General features: G+C 40.8%; 1 protein-coding gene across 4 annotated transcripts in view; it reads left to right on the top strand.

Annotated features, from left to right (window-relative positions):
* cep57l1 (centrosomal protein 57, like 1) overlaps positions 1 to 26,810 on the top strand; it is a 62,517-nt gene that overhangs the window by 11,341 nt on the left and 24,366 nt on the right. For all 4 annotated transcript variants that reach the window (XM_041188709.1, XM_041188711.1, XM_041188708.1 and 1 more), the window contains exons 4-6: positions 5,469 to 5,590; positions 7,943 to 8,059; positions 13,902 to 13,979. In XM_041188709.1, the coding sequence (XP_041044643.1) occupies positions 5,469 to 5,590; positions 7,943 to 8,059; positions 13,902 to 13,979 (317 nt within the window). The remainder of the gene's footprint in view (positions 1 to 5,468; positions 5,591 to 7,942; positions 8,060 to 13,901; positions 13,980 to 26,810) is intronic.

The raw sequence follows: 26,810 nt of genomic DNA, 5'->3' as shown, positions 1-26,810 counted from the left end.
GCTCCTGACCTCATTACAACCTTGGTTCAAACATGGACAAAAGAGCTGAACTCCCTAGGTGAGGTGAGAGTGACTGCCCTTGACATCAAGGCAGCGTTTGACAGAGTGTGGCATCAAGGAGCCCGAACAAACTGAAGTCAATGGGAATCGTGGAAACCTTTCTGCCGGTTGGAGTCATACCTAGCACAAAGGAAGATGGTTGTGGTTGTTGGAGGTCAGTCATCTCAGCTCCAGTACACCACTGCTGGAGTTCCTCAGGGTAGTGTCCTAGGTCCAAGCATCTTCAGCTGCTCCATCAATGACCTTCCTTCCATCATGAGGTCAGAAGTGGGGATGTTCGCTGATTGCACAACATTCAGCACCATTCACCACTCCTCAGATATTATCATCAGTCCATGTCCAAATGCAGCAAGACCTAGACAACATCCAGGCTTGGGCTGTCAAGTGGCAAGTAACATTCATGCCACACAAGTGTCAGGCAATGACCATCTCCAACAAGAGTGAATCTAACCATCACCCTCCAGATGTTCAATGGCATTACCAGCACTGAATCACCCACTATCAACATCCTGGGGGTTACCATTGACCAGAAACTGAACTGGACCAGCCATATAAATACCGTGGCTACAAGAGCAGGTCAGACGCTAGGAATCCTGCAACGAGTAACTCACCTTCTGACTCCCTAAAGCCTGTCCACCATCGACAAGGCACAAGTCAGGAGTGTGACGGAATACTTCCCATTTGCCTGGATGAGTGTAGCTCCAACAACACTGAAGAAGCTGGACACCATCTAGGACAAGGCAGTCTGTTTGATTGGCACCAGATCCACAAACGTTCACTCCCTCCACCACTGACGCACAGTAGCAGCAGTGTGTACCATCTACAAGATTCAGTGCAGGAATTCACCAAGGTTCCTTAGACAGCACCTTTCAAATCCATGACCACTGCCACCTAGAAGGACAAGGGCAGCAGATAGATGGGAACACCACCACCTGGAAGTCCCCTTCCATGTCACTCACCATCCTTACTTGGAAATATATCTCTGTTCGTTCACTGTTGCTGGGTTAAAATCCTGGAACTCCATAACAGCACTGTGGGCGTACCTACACCACATGGACTGCAGCGGTTCAAGAAGGCAGCTCAACACCACCTTCTCAAGAGCAACTAGGGATCGGCTTTAAATGTTGGCCCAGCCAGCGAAGCCTATTTCCCGTGAATGAATAATAAAAAATGGTGTTAGGACATTTGTCCCATTGGACCTGTTCTGCCATTCTACAAGATCATGACTGATCTGATTGTGGCCTTAACAGCACCTTCCTGCTGTCTCCCATATCCTTTGACTCCCTTGTCAATCAAAAACCTGTCCATTTCAGCCTTGAATATATTAAATGATGCAGTCTCCGTTGCTCTCTGCGATAGATAATTCCAAAGACTTAACAGCTTTGCTGAGGGAAGAAATTCTTCCTCATCTGCATCTTAAATGGGAGACCCCTTACTTTTAAACTGTAGCCCCTTGCTCTACATTTATCCCATGTTGGAATACATGCACTCAGCATCTGCCCTATCAAGCCGTCTCAGAATCTTATGTTTCAATAAGACCATCTCTCATTCTACTAAACTCCAATGACTTTTGGCTCAACCTTTCCTCATAAGGCGACCCCTTCATCCCAGGAATCAGCCTCATGTGCCTTCTCTGAACTGCTTCCAGTGCAAGTATATCCCTCCATAATTAAGGAGACAAAACTGTACACTGTACTCTAGGTGCAGTGTCACCAATGCTATAGTAAGATTTCCATTCTTTATACTGCATCCCCCTTGCAATAAATTACTTGCTCTACCTGAGTGCTAATTTTATGTGATGCATGTGGCAAGTGGCAAGTAACATTCACACCACACAAGAATCAGGCAATGACCATCTCCAACAAGAAGAATCTAACCATCGTCCCTTGATGTTCAATGGCATTGCCATCACTGAATCCCCCACTATCAACATCCTGGGGGTTACCATTAACTAGAAGCTGAACTGGACTAGTCATATAAAAACTGTGGCTACAAAAGCAGGTCATAGGCTAGGAATCGTGCGACGTGTAACCCATCTTTTGACTTCCTAAAGCCTGTCCACCATCCACAAGGCACAAGTCAGGAGTGTGATGGAATACTCCCCACTTGCCTGGATGAGTGCAGCTACCACAACACTCAAGATGCTTGACACTGTCCAGAACAAAGCAGCCCATTTGACTGGCACCAGATCCACAAACATTCACTCCCTCCACCACTGACGCACTGTGGCAGCAATGTGTACCATCTACAAGCTGTACTGCGGAATCCACCAAGGATCTTTAGACAGCACCTTCCAAACCCACAACCACTACCATCTAGAAGGACAAGGGCAGCAGATGGATAGGAACACCACCACATGGAAGTTCCCCTCCAAATCACCCACCATCCTGACTTGGAAATATATCACCGTTCCTTCACTGTCGCTGGGTCAAAATCCTGGAACTCCCTTCCTAACAGCACTGTGGGTGTACCTACACCACATGGACTGCAGTGGTTCAAGAAGACAGCTCACCACCACCTTCTCAAGGGCAACTAGGGATGGGCAATAAATGCTGGCCCAGCCAGCAAATCCCACATACTGTGAATGAATTTTTAAAAATGTGCAGACACCCAGATTCCTATGTATCACAGCATTCTGCAGCCTCTCTTCTTCATTTATTATTTCATGGGATGTGGGCATTGGAGGCTAGGCCAGAATTTATTTACTATCCCTAATTGCCCTTGTGAAGGTGGTGGTGAGCTGTCTTCTTGAACTGCTGCACTCCATGTGGTGTAGGAACACCCACAGTGCTGTTAGGGAGGGAGTTCTGGATTTTGACCTAGCGATAGTGAAGGAACGGCAATATAGTTCCAAGTCAAAATGTTTTGTGTCTTCGAGGGAAACTTTCAGGTGGTGGTGTTCCCATGCATCTGCTGCCTTTGTCCTCCCAGTGGTAGAGATCATGGGTTTGGAAGGTGTTGTCAAAGGAGCCTTGGTGAGTTGCTACAATGCATCTTGTAGATGGTACACACTGCTGCACTATGCACAGTCGATGGAGGGAATGGATGTTGAAGGTGGTGGACGGGTGCTAATCAAGTGGGCTGCTTTGTCCTGGATGGTGTTGAGCTTCTTGAGTGTTATTGGAGCTACACTCATCCAGACGTGTGGAGAGTATTCTATCACACTCCTGACTTGTTCCTTGGAGATGGTAGACATGTTTTGGGGAGTCAGGAGGTGAGTTAATCTCCGCAGAATTCCCAGCCTCTGACCTGATCTGGTAGCCACAGAATTTATATGGCTGATCCAGTTCATTTTCTGGTCAATGGTTACCCTCAGGATGTTGATGGTGGCAGATTCAGTGATGGTAATACCATTGAACATTAAGGGGGGGTGGTTGGATTCTCTGTTGTTGGAGATGGTCATTGCCTGGCACTTGTGTGGCTCGAAGTGTTGCTTTATACTTATCAGCCCAAGCCTGAATGTTGTTAAGGTCTTGCTGCATATGGGCACAGACTGCTTCAGTATCTGAGGAGTCATAAATGGTGTTGAACATTGTGCAATCATCAGTGAACATCCCCACTGCTGACCTTATGGTGGAAGGAAGGTCATTGATGAAGCAGCTGAAAATAGTTGGGCTGAGGACACTATGCTGAAGAACTCCTGCAGTGATGTTCTTGAACTGAGATGGCTGACCTCCAACAACCACAACCATCTTCCATTGTGCTAGGTATAATTCCAACCACTGGAGAGTTTTCCCTTGGTTCCCATTGACTCCAGTTTTGCTAGGGCTCCTTGATGCCACACTTGGTCAAATGCTGCCTTGGTGTCAAGGTCAGTCACTCTCACCTCATTTCTGGAGTTCAGCCCTTTTGTCCATGTTTGCACTAAGGCTATTGTTATGTTCTTTGGCCAGCCCCCCAAGTTGTTGGTGAGATCCGGTTAGAGAACATTAACGTTTTGTTTAAAGTTGACAAATTTTGAGTATTAAGATACCTGCTAATAGAATAAAGCCACAAGATTCCACAGGTTCTGAACAAACAAAAGCAAACTTCACTGTACAAGGTCAGAAAGGTAAAACAATTTACAATATTTATCATATAATCTAGCATTTGGGATAAGGATGAGGTACATGCGAATTAACGGGCAAACTGTGGTCCAACACACCACATTACACTATAAATGATGGCTGCAACTAAAACATATTCCATGGATTTTTCAACAACCCACCCAAACATTAGTCACACTGTGTGAGTCAACCAATCTCACAAGGGTTTGTAATCTTCACCTTGAAAGATCTCACTTTGGAATTCTCTCCAAAAGTCACTTCAACTCGGATGGGTTCAATGATGACCTACCTCACAGGGTTTCAGTCTTACCCTCCGAGATTCCATTCCCGTGGGTTCCTAAGTACGCTCGGGCAACAACTTACAAGCACAATTTCAGATCTTTGGCCATGCCAAGCAGAACACTACTGCTCCAAAGGGGTGCCTTTACCCTAGTGGCCCGCAGCATGGAGTCAAAGGTGCTGATCACCATAAATCAATGATTTTGATCCAAGGCTATTGGAGATGATACTAAAATCAAAGGTATAGTAAATAATTGAGGATCAAAGGAAGCTGCAAGTGATAATGATAACATAACACAGTGGATTGAGGGACTATGACATGTCAGTAACTAGGAGCACATTTGGTTTTTTTTAAAGAAAAATAGTAGTAATTGCATCTTTGTGGGAGGTTAAATGATGTGGAAAGGCAAAGCGGTTTGGGTTCTCAAGGTCTGAGAGCAGCACCTTGTGAATGAGGACATGATAAAAGTTAATGGAATACTGGGTTTTTGACAAGTGGTATAGAATATGAAAATCAAAATTTATTAACATTATGGAGGGATTGAACAGAGGAAACAGAAGCAGACTGTTTTCAGCGGTTGAAGGGTCTAGATCAACATAGGGAGAAGATTGAAAGATTTCGAACAGAGGCCAGGAGCAACATTTTCTACAGGAGGTTATGAGGCTCTGCAATGTATTACTGGAGTTGGTCATTGAAGCAGAGACCATGTCAACTTTTAAGAATTGGTTGGATATGTGGTTGAATGATGGGAGAAATAAAGTGATATGGGATCAGTACCACTGCTCATATGGAGGATAAACCTCAAACCTACTGATTATGTCGAGTGACCTGATTCTGTGTTGTAATTCTATGTTCCATAAAAGCATACCTACTGCTTGATAACTGTGGTGACATAATATTCCTGCTGAAATTTTGATGAGACTCGGTCACCCACCAGGCATAAGGAAGGTAGAGTTGAAATGTTGAAGACTTAAAGGAGGAATTTGGGAAGCTCAGTAGCATATTAAAACAGAAGGAAGAAAACAAATAATTCAATTATTGAACTAGTTCTAGACAAGGCCTGATTGTTGTTCTTTTTACAGAACTTGCTGTTCAGTTGGCAGCTGTTGAAGGCCGCTGTTCACTTTTGGAGAAACAGTTAGAATATATGAGGACGATGGTGGACCATACAGCAACAGAGAAGAACATTTTATTGGAGAAACAGGTGAATATGTCAAATTACTATTCTCCCTTGTGTTTAGGTTATGCAATGGATCTGTTTCGGTACACAGTTGGTTAAAAATAAAAAATAACTAATGATAAGACCATCTAGGTGAGTCCACTACCTGTACCAGAAGCATGTGAATTCACTTCTGCAACTAATTGCACCCAACTTAATAGATGCTGAGTGGCTTCCAGGCTCCCCTCTACCAGGAATAAGGTGCATCTCTTAGCACTTGGTCATTGATCATCAACAGCCAGGATGCATATTGCCTGCTCAAATGTTTGCAGAGATTTACATGGGGAGGGATGGACTATCACAGAAGTAACTTTAACTAATTGCATTTATATAGCACCTTCAACGTGGTAAAATGCCCCAAAGGATTTCAAAAGCATTATCAAACAACATTTGACATCGAGCCACATGAGGAGATATTAGGACAGGTGACCAAAAGCTTGGTTGATTTATTGCATATTTTGTAGAAAGCTCAACTAAGCATACTCTGATGGGTTAGAAGACTTTGCATTAATTGAAAAAAGTTATCTGAAGAGGTCTATTGACAATTCCAAATTCTCAATGTAAGGAGCTAGTTGAATCCAAGGTGCAAAAAGTGCATTTAAAGGTAAATATTCAAATGGACGGGTTTCCAAAGTTGGGGGTCACAGAGTAAAATGAGATGAATTTTCACCTTGGGTTCTCATTGCTTTAACTAAACAGATAAGTGTTTAAGTTTCTACCTTGTTCTTTGGTAAACAAGCTCCATTTATAGGATATAGCATCTTAGGCTTTATTAAAAGGGGCATTGAGTACGAGAGTAAGGAGGTCATGTTGAACTTCTGTAAGACACTAGTTAGGCGTCATCTGGAGTACTGTGTCTAGTTCTGGGTGCCATACTCGAGGAAGCATGTGAAGGCATTGGAGAGAATATAGAGGAGATTCACAAGAATGATTCCAGGGATAAGGAACTGTAGCTATGATGATAGATTGGAGAGATTGGGACTGTTTTTCTTGGAGAAAAGAATGCTGAGAGGAGATTTGATAGAGGTATTCAAGATCCTGAGGGTTTAGACAGGGTAAATAGTGAAAAACCGTTCCCACTCGAGAGCATCAAGAACTAGAGGCCACAGATTCAAAATAATTGGCAAAAGGAGTAAAAGTGAGGTGTGGAAATTTTTTTTTCACCCAGAGGGTGGCTCGAAGTATACAAAAGGAAACTGCATTGCTAAATGAAAAGAGAATGTGCAAGGTTATGGGGATAAGGCAGGGGAGTAGGAGTAGGTAATGCTCTTTCAGAGAGGTAGTGCAGACTCGATGAGCTGAATAGCCTCCTTCTGTACTGTACAGATTCTGGATTCTGTGGTTAAGCGTGATACTTGCCCCCTTTCATATTAGAATTACCCTAATAATACTGAACCAACATTTTGAATGCTGCCTGTGAATACATATTAATACCCAGTCAGTATTGAATTTTCCAGTTTGCTGTATGGCTCTGAGAAGGATTTTGATTACTGTTGGTCTTTTTTTTGAGTTCTCTAATCTTTGGCGTGTATTGGAGGGATGGTGGTGCTTCCCAACAGGGAATGAAAATTAAAGACTGTATTATCCTAGGTTGTTCTGCAGTGTCCAATTACCGAAATACCTTGCTGGTTTCCTAGGGAAAAGAAAATGAGAGATCATACCAACATTTGGGCATTTTCATGGTATGGAAATTCTTTCTTGCTTGTCTTGCTTTGGGTGCATTCCTGCAGCACAAAATAAGGCCATTATGCCCATCATATCTATGGCAGCTCTTTGCTATAGCAATCTAAACCTAATTCAGCTATCTGTTCTCAGCTATAGCCTTATTTCTCCCTACATCAGATACGCAATTTACTTAAGACATGAAATGGTCTTTGCCTTAACCAGTTGTGCCAAAGTATTCCATGCTCTAACAACTCCCTGCATGAAAACATTTCTCCTGACATCTTTTCTGGCCTTTGGTGATTCATCTAAATTGATGAAGCTTTATTACTGACTCTAACCAGAGGAAAGTCTTTTTCTGTTCACTCCATCGAAACATTTCATAATTTTTGAGACTTCTGTTGAATCTCAAACAATTCTTTTAGAATAATTTACATTTGCCTTTCATCAGGACAATCTTTGACTGAGATTGGCCTCCAATTTGGCTTACTAATGTACCATATACTGCAAAATGGGTTACTGCATCTCAAGCTGATTTTACTTGTCTCTTCTTACAGGTATCTGTTAAAAATTATCTCCCCATCAGTATGAGGTGGAAGAACAATATTTGAACATAATATTTTTATTACCCAGTCTTCCATAAATATTTATCTTGTAGTATATTTTGATCTGTAGGCCTCGCTGCAGATAGATAGGCAGTGGAACCATGCAGAGCTGCAATCAAAGCTTGAAAAGCTGGAAATTCTAGAACAAGAGTGTCTAAAAGTCAATTTAACACAGACCAGAGCTGAAGTAAGTAAAGGCTTTTTATTTGAAGTCCAATAGGAACAAAATTGATGAACTTGTTTGTATTTATTTTCACCTTTCATCCCCCAACCAAAAAATGATCCACCTGTGCCTACTCTCTGTTTCCTGTTCGCTAGCCAATCTCCTATCTAATAAGTTACCACTTAAACAATGAGCTCTTATTTTGCATAATAACCTTTGCTGTGGTACCTTGTCAAATGCCTTCTGGAAATCTAAGTACAACACATCCACAGGTTCCCCTTTATCCACGTTGCTTGTTACTTTCTTAAAGAAATCCGATAAATTAGTCAAACATGACTTCCCTTTCACAAAACCTTTTTTGACTTTGCCTGATTGCATTAAGATTTTCTAAGTGTCCCACTATAACTTTCTTAATAATAGATTCTAGAAATTTCCCTATGACAGATGTTAAGCTAACTGGCCTGTAGTTTCCTGCTTTCTGTCTCCCTCCCATCTTGAATAGAATTTGCTATTTTCCAATCTGATGGGACCTTTACAGAACATAGGGAATTTTGAAAAATTAAAATTAATGCATCTTCCATTTTAGTAACCACTTTTAAGACTCACAGATTAAGTCCATCAGGACCTGAGGACTTGTCAATTTTTAGTTCTAATCACTTTTAAAGTACATTTTCCCTGTTGATTGTTTTAAGTTCCTCCCGCCCTGATTCACAATTATTTCTGGGATGTTCACTATATCCTCTACAGGTGAAGACATGCAAATTATCTGTTCAATTCATCCATGATTTCCATCATTAATCCCTCATTCTCACTCTAGAGGACCAATGCTCACTTGACTTTCTCGTTTCCTTTTTAGACACCTGTAGAAACTCTTACTGTTTTTATATTTCTAGTTAGCTTTCTCTTGTACTCTAATTTCTCCTTTCTTTTAGTCATTTTTTTGCTTTATTTATATTCTGTCCAATCTTCTAACCAGCTACTCATCTTTGTGGAATCATACATTATTTCTTTCTATTTTATACTATCTTTAATTTTCTTAGTTAGCCACAGATAATGTTTCCTTCCCCTAGAGTCTGTCTTTCTCATGGAAAATATCTTTTCTGAAATATCTCCTTAAATATCTGACACTGCATCGCCACTGATTTACCCCTTAATCTAATTTCTCAGATCACTTTAGCCAGTTCTGTCTTCATGCCCTCATAATTGCCCTGATTTAAATTTAAAACACTGGTCTTTGATCCATTCCTCCATTCCTCAAGCTGAATGTGAAGTTCAATCATATTATGGTCACTACTGCCTAGAGTGCCTCCATTATGAGGTCAGCAATTAATCCTGTCTCATTGCATATACCAGACCAAGTATAGCTTGCTCCCTGGTTGGTGCTACAAATTGCTGCTCTAAGAAACTGCCTCAAAACACAATATGAACTCATCACCCATTCTACCTTTGCCAATCTGATTTGCCCAATCAATATGTAGATTAAAATCACCCATGATTATCGCCGTACCTTTCTCACAAGCCCCCATCTTGTATACCCTATCCTATAGTGGTTACTATTCGGGGACCAATAATCCACTACCACTATGATTTTGTTTTTTGGCCTTTACTATTTCACATCTCTACCCGAACTCATTCTACATCTTGATCTCCAGAACTAAAGTCATCTCTCTCTATTGTACCAATGTCATCCTTAATTAACAGAGCTACCCCTCCACCTATTCCTAGCTTCCTTTCCTTCCTAAATGTCATGTACCCTTGAATATTCAGGCCCCAGTCTTTATCATCCTGCAGCAATGTCTCTGTAATGGCTATCAGATCATATATATTTATTTCTATTTGTATTGTCAATTCATCAGTTTTGTCATGAATGCTACATGCATTGAGATACAGGGCCTTTAGTTCTGCCTTTTTATTATTTTTGTGAACTCTAAGCTTATCTGCTGGTGCACTGCTAGGTTTGTACACTGTCCCTTCCTGCCATGTTCTGATCATTATTTCTCTCATTCCTACCTCTTTCTTCCTCCCTTCCTCCCTCCCTTCCCTTCCCTTTTCCCCTTTTCCTTTCCCTTCCCTTTTCCTTTCCTGGTTTCTAAAATTCTTAGTTAACTATGGATGGTGCATTCTTCTTATATCATCTTTCTTTCTCTATATCTTGTTGAGAGTTATGAAATATCTCCTTACATGTCTACCACTGCTCTACTATCTTGCCTTTTAACCTATTTTCTCCGTCCACTTTAGCCTACTCTGTCTTCGTACTCTTGCCTTCATTTAAGCTTAAGCACTATATTTCAGACCCAAATTTCCTCATCCTCAAATGAATGTGAAATTCAGCATGTCATGATCACTCTTCCCTAGAGGATTCTTTACTGTGAGATCATTCATTAATCCTGTCTCATTCCACATCACCAGGTCTAAAATAGTCTGTTCTCTGGTTAGCTCCAGAATGTATTGTTCTAAAAACACTCTACCAATTACACTGACTGAACACATCCTGCAGACTAGTTTTGCCAATTTGATTTGTCATTCTATATGACATTTTAAAATCTCCCACGATTATTGCAGTATATTTCTTACAAGTTTTCCAATATTTCTTGATTTTAAACTCTGATATACAATGTAGATACTGTCAGGGGGCCTGTAAATCACTTCCACCCATGACTTCTTTCCTTTGTTTTTTTTTTTATCTCTACCCAAACTGTTTCTACATTTTGATCCACTGGACTGAGACCATTTCTTGTTATTGTAGTGATCTCACCCTTTATTAGCAGAGCCAACACACCTCCTTTTCCTTTCTTCCTCTTGTTTCAAAATGTCAAAACCCTCGAATCTTCAAGTTACAGCTTTGGTCACTTTGCAGTCCACGTGGTCTCTTTAACAGCTACAATATTATAATCATTTATTTCTATTTGTGCTATCAGTTCATCCATTTGTTATGAATGCTGTGTGTATTCGGATTAAGAGCCTTTAATTCTGTTTTCTTAATATTTTCCCTACTCTGATTTTATTTGCTGGTGCGCTCTTATGTTTGTATGCTCTCTCCCTTCTATCTCACACTGACTTATCATTACCTGCACTATTATAAGTTACTATTGCCTCTCCTCTCCCTTTAACTTTCCAAATCTTTCCCCTCCCCTCCCACCCCACCATTTAGTTTAAAGAGCTCTCAATAGCCCTAATTCTATAATCCACCAGTACTCTGGTCCCACTGCAGTTCAGGTGAAAGCCATCCCACGAGTACATCTCCCCTTTCTCCATCACTATTTGTTCATCCTCCCTGCAGTCCCTGCTGTCATCCACACGAGTTGCAAGAACCTCCAACCTGTTCGACAATTGCAAGTATTTAAAAAAGGAGGGAGGGAGCAAACAGGCAATTACAGACTGGTTAGCCTAACATCAGTAGTAGGGAAAATGCTAGAGTCTATTATAAAGGATGTGATAACAGGACACTTAGAAAATATCAATGGGATTAGACAAAGTCAACATGGGTTTATTAAAGGCAAATAATGTTTGACAAACCTACTGGAGTTTTTTGAGGACACAGCTAGCAGAATAGATAAGGGAGAACCAGTGGATGTGGTGTATTTGGATTTTCAGAGAGCTTTTGGTAAAGCCCCAAATAAGAGGTTAGTGTGTAAAATATATTGGGGGTAATATATTGGCATAGATTGAGAATTGCTTAGCAGACAGGAAACAGAGTAGGAATAATTGGGTCTTTTTTCATAGTGGCAGGCAATGACTATGGGGTACCAGAGGGTTCAGTGCTTGGGCTCCAGCTATTCATAATATATATCAATGATTTGGATAAGGGAACCAAATGTAGTATTTTCAAGTTTGCTGACGACACAAAACTTGGTGGGAATGTGAGAGGTGAGGAGGACATAAAGAGGCTTGAAGGTGATTTAGACAAGTTGAGTGAATGGGCAAATACACAGCAGATGCAGTATAACGTGGATAAGTGTGAAGTTATCCATTTGGAAGGATAAACAGAATGGTAGAGTATTATTTAAATGGTGATAGATAGGGAAATTTTGGTGTACAAAGGGACCTAGGTATCCTTGCACACCAGTCACTGAAAGCAAGTGTGCAGATGCAGCAAGCAGTTAGGAAGGCAAATGGTATGATGGCCATCATTGCGAGAGGACTTGAGTACAGGTGCAAGGATATCGTGGTACAGCTGTACAGGGTCATGGTGAAGTCACACCTGTAGTATTGTGCAGTTTTGGTCTCCTTACCTAAGAGAGGATATACTTGCCATAGAGGGAGTGCAGCGAAGGTTCACCAGACTGATTCCTGGGATAGCAGGATTGTCATATGAGGAGAGTTTGGATTAACTAGGCCTGTATTCACTGGAGTTTAGAAGAATGAGTGGGGATCTCATTGAAACGTATAAAATTCTGACAGGGCTAGACAGACTGAATGCAGGGATGATGTTTCCCCGGCTGGGTGGTCTCGAACAAGGGGTCACAGTCTCAGGATACAGGGTAGACCATTTAGGACTGAGATGAAGAGAAATTTCTTCATGCAGAGGGTGGTGAACCTGTGGAATTCTCACCACAGAAGGCTGTGGAGGCCAAGTCACTGAATATATTTAAGAAGGAAATAGATTTCTAGACTTTAAAGGTGTCAAGGGGTATGGGGAGTGAGAGCGGGCATATGGTGTCGAAATAGAGGATCAAATAGTTATACCAAAAAGTTTAACTAGTTAAGCTATAAATTTATTGCAATACTTATCATCAGTAAGGGGAGGCGATCATGTACTGGTATTGTGGCTATTAAAATAATCCAGAGACCCAGGTTAATACTCTGGGGACCTGGGTTAGAATCCTGCCACAGCAGATGGTGGAATTTGAATCTAATATAAATCTGGAAATAAAAGTCTAATGATGACCATGAAACCATTGTCGATTGTTGTAAAAACCCATCTGGTTCACTAATGTCCTTTAGGGAAGGAAATCTGTCATCCTTACCTGATCTGGCCTACATGTGACTCCAGACCCACAGCAATGTGGTTGACTCTTAACTGTCCTCTGAACAAGCAGTTAGGGATGGGCAATAAATGCTGGTCTAGCCAAATGGTTGAATTTTTTAAAAAACCCTATAAACCATGTGTTTACAGGGATAAAGTCTTGAAAACTCATCGAACAGACACCTATCTGCTCACCTAATAAAAGCCTTGAGCACTCACTAGCTTCTGTAGGCTGAAAATATGAAAAGCTGCATCTTCTTCTCCTTCTGCAGCAAATTCCGAGTTAGCACTTGTACCTCATCATACTCAGGCCTCCCGCACTAAAATTGTGCCTGAAGATTTGAAAAAGGTCCAGAATATTTTATGCATATTCAAGAAAGCACTTGTTAGGTAGTAATAGAAGTTATTATAACATTTAAGAAACTGTTAAGCATTTACTGATCTACTACTAGTGTTCACCTGATGTGCTGTTGGCAGCATCCAAGTGAAGGAGGCAATCTCCCTTTTCAGCAATAATTTTGATGCTAAGAGATGTCATCAAAGATCATGCAAAATCTCCACCTTGGTTTTCCAATAGGCCTCATGATTTTCTGCATTTGCCAGGCCCCATTTGAGCCCTGTTCTCCTAGCATCTCAACTGCCAACATAGAAATAATAATGGTAATGTGGGACTTGAGTTTGTAGTTGAGACTTGAGTACTATACTATGTGAACCAACAGGCTGCCAAAATATATAGCTTTTTGTTTGTTTGGTTCTGTTCACTGCCAAAGAAGCATGATACATGGAGATAACTACATTTTAGAAGGACTTTTTCTTTTCCCCAATGTAATTTTCTGAAGTGATGTGCTCGGTTTTAAATGCTATTGCTCTATGGTTAGTAAAAATACCTTTTGATTCTAGAGTAAAATTTATGAACTACAACAGAAGCTTCAGGAAGAAGAACATCAGCGTAAACTGATCCAAGATAAAGCAGCTCAGGTGAGTGGAACAGCCCGATGCTTCATACTAGTTTTGAAGGGCAGTGTAACCCCATCAATGGGGAATGTTGTACTAGGCTCACTGTCCCATTTGTGATGTCACTGTAGTGAAATGTTACAACGTTGTGTTTGGGAGCAAGAAAGTGGAAAGTCTGTACAAAATGTTTGCTCCCAGACCACATGTAGCTGCAAACTATTTCTATCTATTAATAAATTCTTTGAAGAGGGAGAACTAAGACATACCAAAGACAATAAAGATAATTCCATTTAACATTTATGGAAATCCTGTAGAATATAATTCTTATTTCAGTAATTAAGATGAGTTGTAGCAGAAGTGTGTTATTTTTTCCAAAGAAAGTCTGAACTATGAATGACACCAGCAGTATTCCAGTGTTGATAAACTGGCTAATATATTTATTTTAAAAATAAAATGCCTGTATTTCAGAACAGCAGTTGGCTTGGAATGCGGTATAGAACTGTAATGTGAGTGAGTGGAGCAGATTGAAACGTTCAAATTTTACTCTTGTGGGTTAAGACTTTGAACATCATCTTAATCAAGAACAGCTGTTACTAGATATTACAATATGTATGATCTAGAGAGTCTAGTGCATTTTGTCTATCATAGTTTGGGCATGACACTTACCTAAATGTGAATGACTATGTTGCAGTGCACACCTGGTATTTACCAATTGGAAGCAGACAAACTGGTTCAATGAAAACTAAGACTGTATTAAAACAACTAAATGATGATTCATGGCCACCAAACTGTAGCAATAAAAGGGGAAAAAAAGAAGGAATGAAATTGCTTCTTATTTTCTGAAAATCCTTTCAGTTGCCATTTTTTCTTCCTCCACTAAATTGAGAAGTCACTACTGGGAATAAGTTTGTATCATCATAAAGTTATGAATTATTACAAAATTTACAAGGAAATTAAACTTACTTGTACAATAGTAATTTTGGTGTAAGCAATGCCCTACTCAATGTTTTGCAAAAAAAATGTGCCTATCTGAGAACAGAGAGCCTTTATCTCCTGTGTCAAAACCACTGTAGGTGAAGGATGGCCTGAGTAGGATGTAGGCAGGACTTGCAATGCAGTGGGCAAGTTTCCAAGCAACATTCTTGTGTATGAGAACTTACTTATTGGCTACCACAGCCAACATCACCTTCTGTTTTGCAAGCTGCTCCTATTTTTCTTACTGATTGTTTCACTGTGCCGAGGAGCCTTCTTCCTCTATGGTGACTGTTAGTATGCATCAGATGATGAAACTTGAAAATTGTATTGCAGGTCATCGTTTGATACATTCAGGCACCTGAAACTGCTTAAATATGCAGTGTGGTTGATGAATACTTGGTAGATGCACCATGCTATGTGTTCATCTGGTATCCTTCAATGCAACAGAGGTGGCGTGGGACATATCTGTAGAGGACAGCCTTGAGACTAGTAGTCTCCTTGAGGGTTTTATGCATAAAATAATACTGGCATAGTAATATCGTGAAGCATGCATTGATATTCAGAGAGTGCTATTATTAGGCTAGTACATCAGAAGCCCAGGTTAATGCTCTGACAGTTGGGAGGATAGGGGTTGGAAAAAGAGAGACGGGTTCAAATCCCGCTATGGCAGCTGGTGCAATTTAAGTTCAATTAATAAATCTGAAAACCTGAAATTAAAAGCTAGTTTTAATAATGGTGACCGCGAAACTATCAGATTGCTGTAAAAACCCATCTGGATCACTAATGCTCTTTTGGGTCTGGCTCCAAATCCACACAATGTGGTTGCCTCTTCACTGCCCTCTGAAATGGCCTATCAAACCACTACAGAAAAGTTGAAAAGGAAATAACTGGATGGACCACCTGGCATTGACCAGGTACATTGGCACTGTAAATGACAACAACACTTCCTGTCCAGTCAATCCTGCAGAGACCTACTTGTTAATATCTGGGAGCTTGTGCCTAAATTGAGAAAGCTGTCCCACAAACTAGTCAAGCAACAGATTGATGTAGTTGTACTTACAAACTCTTATCTGAGACCTCCATCACTATTCCTGGGTTAGCCCTTCCCCACTGGCAGAGGTGGTGGCACAGGGATATACAGTCAGGAGGGAGTTGCCCTGAATGTTGAAGACTGGATCCCATGAAACCTCATGGCATCAGGTCAAACATGGGCAAGGAAATCTCCTGTTCATCAGCACCTACTGCCCTCCCTCAGCTGATCAATCAGTACTCCTCCAATTTGAACACCACTTGGAAGAAGCACTTGAGGACAACAAGGACACAGAATGTACTCCATTTGCAGGGATGGCTCAGTATCATCACTGGAGTCCTGAAGGACATGTATACCAGACTGAGCAGGTGGCGAGTGATGAGGGAGCCAACGAAAAGGAAAAACCTATTTGACCTTGTGCTCACCAATCTACCAGTCACCAATGGGTCTGCCATGATAGTATTGGTAGGAATGATCACTGCACAGTGCTTGTGGAGATGAAGTCCCGCCTTCACACTGAGTACACCCTCCATTATGTTGTGTGGCACTATCGCTGTTCTAAATGGGATAGATTCAGAACAAACCTAGCAGCTCTAAACTTGGTATCCAGGAAGCACTCTGAGCTATCAGAATTGTATTCAACCACAATCTGTAACCTCTTGATCCAGCGGATCCCTCACTCTAGCCTTACTATCAAGCCAGGATCACCGCTGGCTCAATGAAGAGTGCAGGCAGGCACGCCAGGAGCTTCACCAGGCATACGTGAAAATGAGGTACCAATCTGCTGAAGCTACAACACAGGATTACATGCATTCCAAACAGTGGAAGCAGCATGTAATAGACAGAGCTAAATGATCCCACATCTAACGGACCAGTTTAAAGCTCTGCAGTTCTGCCAAATCCAGTCGAGAATGGTGGTAGACAATTAAACAACAGCAGTAAGTCCCTGTTTTAAGTTGCTTCATTCCACTTTAGTATCTTGGATATAATGGGGTTGGTATGTGCACTAGGATTCTGGATTTCTGCTTTTAGTGTTCGCGCTAGGACTGCTGTTGGGCTGTCTGGCCTTATTATGCCATTTTTGTGTGGCCTCTTTTGCTCACCCACCCTCTTCCACTCGCTGCTTCCCTCTCCAACTCTCCTGCTCACAGCTCCTCCTGTTCCAATGCTCCCTCTCACTGCCCTTCTCCCGAGGCCTCGATCATTGTGGTAGAAAGTCGGGGAGCGGGAGAGTTGGGGAAGGAAATGTCGAGTAGTAGAGTTAGCAAGTAGGAGGTAAGTAGAAAGAATTAGCATACTTCTTTTAATTTTGTGACGGTCATGTCATGGCTGCGAGGATATCATATTCCCAACTTTCAAGATATAGACTTTAGTCAATGCAGACTTTTGAAATTTGACTTTTAAAAAGTAGTCAAAATGCTTCCAAGATGGCTGCCAAGGGTCAGGTGACCTTCTATGATTTCTGCACAAAGGATTAACTCGTGTCTCAACATGCTTCTGGGAAGGTCTTAAAGTGTAAATGACCAAGGGTGGAATACCCTTCCTTGAATAGACATTCACAATGTGAAACTACTTGTGAATTTACACTTCATATTGACTGAATATTTACTGAAACTCTTAGACTTCCCATAAATAGTGTCTGTGAGCTTAAACCTTGACAAAGAAAGGTGTAGAGAAACAAGGTGGTGGGGTGGGGAGTCACATGATCAGAACTGACTTCAGATCACAAATTCTTTTACTCCAAGAGCCAGGAGGGACAGATCAGTCTGCAAGCCAACAGGACAAGAGGGACCATCCTCCAGCGAGAAGGATGTAACCCTATCTAATAGCCAGTCAACCCAGGCAGTGAGAGAAGGACTAATTCATTTTCACCTACAATGCTTTGCAAAACCTTACAAAACTTGGCCACAATTTTGTCTGGAGACCCAGAGGCTCCCAACTTCCCTTCATCCAAAGAACCATGAGACAGAACCAATCCAGGCCTGCTACATTTGTATTTTTAAAGGACTGATATTTGGACTCATGATTTACTTTTTGTATTTTCCTTTGTTAATAACCTAAATGTAAATCCATCTTTACTTGTGTATATGACTGTGTGTATGTGGAAGTGAGTGTGTTTCTCTGCTTTTTCGTTTGTGTGTGTGAATAAACATTATCCTTTCTTTTGATTTAAACTTACCCAAAAGCTGGCTTTGTGTTTGTTATTGAAAATCACAACACAACAAGATTTAAAACGCTCCCTCTAAAACACATCTTGTTGCAGATAACCAAGGGTTGAGAAAGGGAAATGTAATCCCACCACCTCTCCTTGTCCATAACAACTTTTAAAATAAATGAAATATTTTTAAAATTTATTTTATGAATATAGTATTTCACATCAGGGTATAATGTTTTAATGTTTTTTTTTCTTATGAGAAAAGTTTTACACCACCTAATGCAGGTTTTATATTGCTTATAATGGACAAATCTGATTTGCTTAAAGTTGTTGCATTTAAAGTTTCACTTTTCATTGAATGCAACTACAACGTTAAGCAAAGAATTGATGTAAGTGGAGGAGGAGACTCCACAAATCTCCTCATCCTCAATGATAGGGGAGCCAAGCACATCATTGCAGAAGTCAAGGCTGAAGCATTTGCAACTATTCTCAGCCAGAAGTGCTGAGGGGATGATCTTGGCCTCCTGAGGTCTCCAGCATCTCAGATGCCTGTCTTCAGCCAATTTGATTCACTCCACATGATAACAAGAAATGGCTGAAGGCACTTTGAACCCTGACAACATTCTGGCAACAACACTGAAGACTTGTGCTCCAGAACTAGCCACACCCCTAGCAAAGCTGTTCCAGTACAGCTACAACACTGGCATCTACCCAGCAATGTGGAAAATTGCCCAGCTATGTCCTGTCCACAAAAAGCAGGACAAATCCAATCCAGCTAATGACCACTCCATCAGCCTACTCTTGATCATCAGCAAAATGATGGAATTTGTTGTCACCAGTGCTATTAAGTGGCACTTAAACAGCAATAACCTGGTCACTGACACTCAATTTTGGTTCTGCCAGGCTGTGCTCCTGTCCTCATTACAGCCTTGGTCCAAACATGGACAAAATAGCTGAGGTGAGAGTGATTATCTCTGACATCACGGCAACATTTGAGTGGGTGTGTCATCTACAAATGCTATCAAAACAGAAGTTATTGGGAATCAGGAAAAAGTCTCCATTGGTTAGAGTCATAAAGGAAAATGGCTGGTTTTGGAGCCAATCATCTCAGCCCTAGGACATTGCTGCAGGTGTTCCTCAGAATAGTATCCTAGGACCAACTATGAGAATGATCACCTCCAACAAAAGAGAATCTAACCATATCCCTTTGATATTCAACAGCATTACCATCAATGAATCCCCCTCAACATCAACATCCTGGGAGTTACCATTGACCAGTCATATAAATACTGTGGCTACAAGAGCAAGTCAGAGGCTGGGAATTCTGTGCTGAGTAACTCACCTCCTGACTCCCCAAGGCCTGTCCACCAATTAGAAGGCTCAAGTCAAAAGTGTCATGAGTACGACTCCAGCAACACTCGAGAAACTCGACACCATCCAGGATGATCACTGGGTCTGTCCCCAACACCACCTTAAAAATTCAATCACTTCACCACCTACACAGTGGCAGCAGTGTGTACCATATTCAAGATGCACTGCAGCAACTTGCCAAACTTGGTACGCTCCAAACCCACAACCTCTGCCACCTTAAAGGGCAAAGGCAGCAAATGCTTGGGAAAACTACCCCTTTTAAGTTCCCCTCTAAACCACATCCTGATTTGGAACTATACTGTCGTTCCTTCAGTGTTTGCTGGCTCAAAATCCTGGAACCCCCTCCCTAATAGCACTGTGTGTATACCTAAAACAGGTGAATGCGGCAGTTCAAGATGGTGGCTCATCACTACCTTTTGGAGGTCAATTAGGGCTGTGCAACAAATGTTGGCCTTGCCAGCGACGTTCATATCTCATGAAAGAATTTTTTAAGAAACTTGACAATTGTGTTTGTTTTTTCAACAGGACAATGCAGATCAAAGAATGATAAGAAATGTTCAAAAAGATTAAAGATAGGACTATTTCCAGTAATTGGGTGTCTGGAATACCCTCGGGGCCATAAATGAGATTTAGAACAGGAGCCAGAGAAATGTCTCTATATGGAAGTGTGACGTTGGCCAATTGATTTCCAGTGCTTGAGGCAGAATTGGTCAACATTTATGATTAGATTGGATGAAGGGATAGGCGAATTGATTGATAATTGTAATTAGAACTATTTGTTCACCTGAAAAATAAATGCTATTGTGGATTAAATTACCTGTTCCCTATTGTAACTTCTATATTTCTATGGTCAGTGAAGTGTCATCATTGTTAAGTAGAACAATGCAGTGACCAAAAGACATGCAATATGCCAGCGACTGCACAGTTGTGGCCCACACTACAAACGACATGCAGACTACCTTCAGCCCCTTCAACTCTGCATACAAAAGGGTTGGTCTCTCACTGAACATCAACAAGACCAAAATCCTCCCCCAGCCATCCTACAGTCAAGCACTTACACCTCCAGCTATTGTCATTGATGGGGACACTTTATGTAATTGAGTGCTTCTCATATCTTGCCAGCTGGAAAGAGAGAAGGGGAGCAGAACCTTGGCTGGAGAACCTCCCACCCCCTTCCTTAGGGCAATTCTTATCCTCTGTGTGGCTCCAGGATTGGCCTGCTGAGTCACCTGAGGACATATAAATCTTGAAGCCTGACAGACGTCATCCTCCTTGCGAAGGACTGACTATGAGAAATGTGTGCATAGCAAGATTCTATGAACTGCAAAGAATAATGACAAATTTATCTGTTATTACTGATAATACTTGAGGGAAAAATGTTGGCCAGGATATCAATGAACTTCACGCAGCACCCTCGGATCTGTAATATACACCTGAATAGATGATCATGGATTCAGTTTAATAGAAGCCGATAATATCATATAAGGCAACTCTCTTTCTTGGAACTGTCCTGTTTTTTTATTGTGCTCTACTCCGAGAATGACTATTTTAATTTCTGTGACCTTCCTTTGTGGGGTGAAAGTTATGTTTTGCATTAGTCCACTCTGTATTTTCTGATGAAAGGATTCTCAAGCTGATCATGCTTAAGGTCCATAAAATAATGAAGCAATTGTTCCATGGCATTTAAGGGTCACAAGACTGATAAATACAATATGTACAAGCTCAGTCAAATATTTAAGAAGCATTCATGACCTTTTTCTAGGCATACAGCAATACTCCCTCTGAGGAAAACTCAATTCCATTGGTTTGGACAACAAAATGACTGCTTTTCATATTTGATTTAATAATAGGCCTAATAAAAATAAAGCATTACATTACATATGAGTGATTTAAAACATATGAATTTTTAATGAAACAACTTCGGTATCTAGGCAAACAGGCCTTTGAAGGCTCTGAAGGACATCCATTTTTACCAAGGAAGATGTTGCACAAGTCTTTGTGAAAGAGGTAGTTCAGACACTTGATGCGATTAAAAACTGATGAAGAGGAGGTATTAGATAGGCTAGCCTTGCTTTAAGTTGTTAAATGCTGGCCTAGCCAGCAACACCCACATCCCGTAAATGAATTCAAAAAACAAAGTCACAAGGACCGGATGAGAGGCATCCAAGGATACTGGAGGGAAGTACGGGTAGAAATTGCAGAGGCACTGATCATAATTTTCCAATCCTCTTTAAATACAGGGCTGGTGCCAGATTACGGGAAAATTGTAATTGTTACACCCTTGTTCAAAAAGGGTGAAAAGATACCAGGTAACTACAAGCCAGTCAGTTTTACTTTGATGTTGGGGCAGCTTTTAGACATGATAATCTGGGATAAAATTAACAATCACTTGTGTAAATGCAGATTAATTAAGGAAAGCCAGCATGAATTTGTTAAGGGCAAAGGGCAAACTTGAGCAGATTGAGAGGTGATTTGATAGAGATGTTCAAAATAAAGAGGGGCCTGGACAGAGTAGATAGGGAGAAACTGTTCTCATTGATTGAAGGGCCAAGAATTGGAGGATACCGATTTTAAAGTTTTTTTTTTTCTTTTATTCTTTTTGACAGGATCTGGACATCACTGACAAATTTGTTGCCCATCCCTAATTGCCCTTTGCGGGCAGTTATGTATCAACCTCATTGCTGTGGATCTATGGAGTTAGACAGCAGATTTCCTACCCTAACGAACATTAGTGAACCAGATGGGTTTTATAACAGTTAATGATGGTTTCATGGTCATTACCGAAACTAGCTATCATTTCAGATATTTTTCATTAATTCACTGTATTTAAAGTTCACCAGCTGCATGTTGGGATTTGAACCCGTGTCCCCCACAGCATCAGCCCTAGGCCTCTGGATTACTAGTTCAGTGATATTACCACCACATCACCATTTCCTCTTGGTAAAAGAAGCAACAACAGCATGAGGAGAAAAGCCTTTGTACACAGCGAGTGGTTAGGATATGGAATGCATTTTCTCCACCATATTCTCAGGCAGATTCAGTGACAGCTTTCAGAAGAGAATTGGATAATTATCTGAAGAAAAGAAAATTGCAGGAGAAAACATGGGCTAATGGGACTAGATGAGGTGCTTTCGCAAAGAGCTGGCACAGACACAACAGGCTCAATGGCCGCCTTTTGTGCTCTATCTATGATTCTATCTCTTCCCTCAACCAAAAACATATTGATAATTTTTCATTGCTGTTTGTAAAATCAACTTGTGCACAAAACGTTTGCTACGTTTCTAAATGCGTCGGCAGTACTTAAAAATAACATGTGCAAGGTCTATAAATACTTTCTTTCAAAAATTTTTCAAAAGTTTTCCCTTTCAGTCACAAGATTCGGATGATTTTTTTTGCAAATTTATAATGCTGCATTCTGTGGTAGAATTACTGAAACACGAAGAATGAAAAGGTACTTGATAATGACAGAACAAGGGAAATCTTAATCCAATTGTGTGTTTTTACTCCAGCTGGGTACAAAAATGTTTCTGGAATCTAAAAGAAAGAAACTTACACTTATATACACCTTTTTCACATTAATGAATTATTCAGTAAGGGGTTAACTTGGGTTTTCTGCGTTCACTAGTTAGTGGCATATATCTTGCTGGGTTAAGTACAAAGTTTGTCTGGCAGACTGAGTTTTGAGAACCAAAACTGTAGCAACATAAGCTGTCTTCTATCAGAGCAGTGCTTTCCTCATGTTGCTGGGTGGAGACCTATATGTTTTCTTGTTTCAGAATGACTTTTTTTAATGTCTGATTTTTAAATATAATTTTACTGGGTGTTTCTCAATCATGTCTGTCTTTGCCATTTGGGGATTGTTCCTGTGTTATTTTTTCATTCTAGTTTGCGTGGCTTATACTCTATTTTGATTTGTTACAAAAATCCTTTTTTTTAAAGAAGAGAATTCACCATTATTAAGCAATGAATTAAATTATTTTACAAATCATTAAATAACCCCATGCTCTAAATAACATTGGCTTTGCATGGGATGTTTTATGGCTACATATGCTTAGTTATATATTTTTAAAAAAATGAGTTCTCTGTTGAGAACACTGTATCATGCTTAGGCTTGCCAACTGTGATTAAATGTATTTCCGGAGGTTTCATCATATGACTTGCCCCACACTCCAGCCATTAGTTGGCCAACACATCCATCCTTGTGACACAAAGCCTTCCTTTGCCAACTGGGAAGCAAAAAGACTCATTACTCGAGTGGACGATGCTTGACTGTCAGCCAAACAGCCTTTTCCCCCTGCCCCACCCCCACATTTTCAATATTCTTATACCAGGTAAAGAGAAATGTTCAAAGAAAATGACAAAAAAATATGATTTTTCTCCAGGGTTGTACACAGCAGTGTCCTGGAGATTGATCATCCAATTCCTGGAGACTCCAGACCAGTCCTGGAGAGTTGGCAACCCTATGCTACAGATCCATTTTTGAAGTGCTATTTAGTGTGTGATGGGTAAAACCATTTACAAAATATATAATGAAAACTTCTGCATACAATTCCATTGTGTTTATTTAATAGTTAAGTTAAATAAAAGCAAAATACTGCGATGCTGGAGATCTGAAGTAAAACTGTTCCGAAGAAGAGTCATATTGGACTCGACATGTTAACTCTGTTTCTCTCTTCACAGATGCTGCCAGACCTGCTGAGTATTTCCAGCACTTTCTATTTTTATGATAGTTAAGTTATGCTAGCTAGTGCCAACCTAGAACTAAACAGCATTGTTTAGCAATATCGCAAATTCTGTAGGGATTGTGCAATGTTTCAATATTTAATGATATCTCATCTGGGCTGCAGAGGAACTTGGAGTGGGAGGAGAGAGATCCAGTTGTCGTCCATGTGGGTTCCAACATTATAGGTAGAATGAGGAAAGAGTTTCTGTTGAGGGAATACGAGCAGCTAGGGGCTAAATTAAAAAGCAGAACCAAAAAGGTAATAATCTCCAGATTACTACCTGATCCACAAGCTAATTGGCACAGGGTCAATAAGATTGAAGAGGTAAATGCATGGCTCAAAGATTGGTGTGGGAGAAATGGGTTTGAATTCATGGGACATTGGCACCTGTACTGGGGAAAGAGGGAGCTATTCCATTCGGATGGGCTCCACTTGAATCAGGCTGGGACCAGTGTCCTGGCGAATTGCATAACTAGGGTTGTAGGTAGGGCTTTAAACTAAATAGTTGGGGGGTGGGGGGGTGGGTGTGGGGGTTCAGTTGCATGGAAATATAACAAATCAAAATTTAAGGAGAGGTTAAGAATGCAGGTTAGTGATGAGGCTGATTGTTACTATAAAGTGAAAGGAAGGGACAGAGTGTGTGAGTACCATATTGCACCACAGAATCATATAAGAGTAGGGAAAATTGACAATAGGGCAAACTTAAACACTTTGTATCTGAATGCTCATAGCATTCGGAATAAAGCTGAGTTAACAGTGCAAATAGAGATAAATAGATATGATTTGGTGGCAATTATTGAGACGCAGTTACAGGGAGAACAGGTTTGGGAGTTGAATATCCAAGGGTACTCAGTGTTCCAGAAGGATAGGCAGGAAGGAAAAGGAGGTGGTGTAGGTTTGTTAGTAAAGGAAGAGATCAGTGCTATGGTGAGGAATGATATAGGCACTGGAGAGCAAGATGTAGAATCAGTCTGGACAGAAATAAGAAATAGCAAGGGAAAGAAGTCCCTGGTGGGAGTAAACTATAATTCCTCAAACAGTAGTTCAACAGGAGGGCATAGCAAAAACCAGGAAATACTCGGAGCATGTAAGAAAGGCATGGCAATAATCATGGGTGATTTTAATATGCATATACACTGGACTAATCAAATTGGCAAGGGTAGCCTCGAGGGAGAATTCATAGAGTATATTGGAGATTGTTTCTTGGAGCAATATGTTATGGAACCAACCAGCGCCTGGTCCCTATTCTGGATTTGGTTTTGTGTAATGAGATGGGATTAATTAATGATCGCATAGTAAAGGATCCTCTAGGGAAGAGTGATCATAGCATGCTAGAATCTCAAGTTCATTTTAAGAGCGAGAAACTTTGAGTCCCACACCACTGTTCTGGAGTTATACATTGATAACTGCATAGGCATGAGGGCAGATTTGGCTCTAGTGGACTGGGCGGGAAGACTACAAGTTAGGACAGTTGATGAACAGTGACAGATATTTAAGGAGACATTCAATTCCTCCCAAGTAAAATATATTCCAAAGAAGAAGAAAGATGGTAAGAAGGGGGAAAAGCATCTATGGCTAAACAAGGAAGTTAAAGATAACATAAAGGCAAAAACTAAGGCATGCCAAATTGCAAAGGTCAGTGGCAGGCTGGAAGATTGGGAAACTTTTAAAGATCAACAAAGGGTTACTAAAAATATAATAAAAAGAGCAAAGGTAAGTTATGAAAAAAAACTAGCGCAAAATGTAAAAACTGATAGCAAAAACTTCTACAAGTGTATAAAAGGAAAGAGAGTAGCTAAAGTGAATGTTGGTCCCTTGGAGGATGAGACTGGGGAACTAATAGTGGGGAACACAGAAATGGCAGAGACGCTTAATCAATATTTTGCCTCAGTTTTCATGGTGGAGGACACTAGTGCCACCCTGATAGTAACAGGTAGTGCAGAGGGTATAGAGGAGGAACTTAGAACAATCACCATCACTAGAGAAAAAGTACTGAGCAAACTATTGGGATTAAAGGGTGACAAGTCCCCAGGACCTGATGGCCTACATCCCAGGGTCTTAAAGGAGGTGGCAGCGGAGATAGTGGACGTATTGGCTATAAATTCCAAAATTCCCTGGATTCTGGAAAGGTTCCAGTGGATTGGAAAAAATGCTAATGTTCAAAAAGGGAGGGAAGGCAAAAAGTAGGAGAATATAGACCAGTTAGTTTAACATCTGTCGTTGGGAAATTGTTGGAATCCTTTATTAAGGAAGTATTAATGGGGCATTTGGAAAGTCAAAATGAAATCCATCAGAGTCAGCATGGTTTTATGAAGAGTAAATCATGTTTGACTAATTTGCTAGAGTTCTTTGAAGATGTGACAAGCAAAGTGGATAATGGGGATCCTTTGATGTAGCATATCTGGACTTCCAGAAGGCCTTTGATAAGGTGCCGCACAAAAGATTAATACGCAAGATAAGATCACATGGAGTTAGGGATAATATATTAACTTGGATAGAGGATTGGCTAACCAACAGAAAGCAGAGAGAGAGGCAAGCTGTAACTAGTGGGGTGCCACAGGGTTCAGTCCTTCGGCCCTACTATTTACAATCTATATTAA

The sequence above is a fragment of the Carcharodon carcharias genome, chromosome 5 (genome assembly GCF_017639515.1).
Source record: "Carcharodon carcharias isolate sCarCar2 chromosome 5, sCarCar2.pri, whole genome shotgun sequence".
Taxonomy (NCBI): domain Eukaryota; kingdom Metazoa; phylum Chordata; class Chondrichthyes; order Lamniformes; family Lamnidae; genus Carcharodon; species Carcharodon carcharias.
This window is presented reverse-complemented; position numbering and strand designations above follow the sequence as displayed.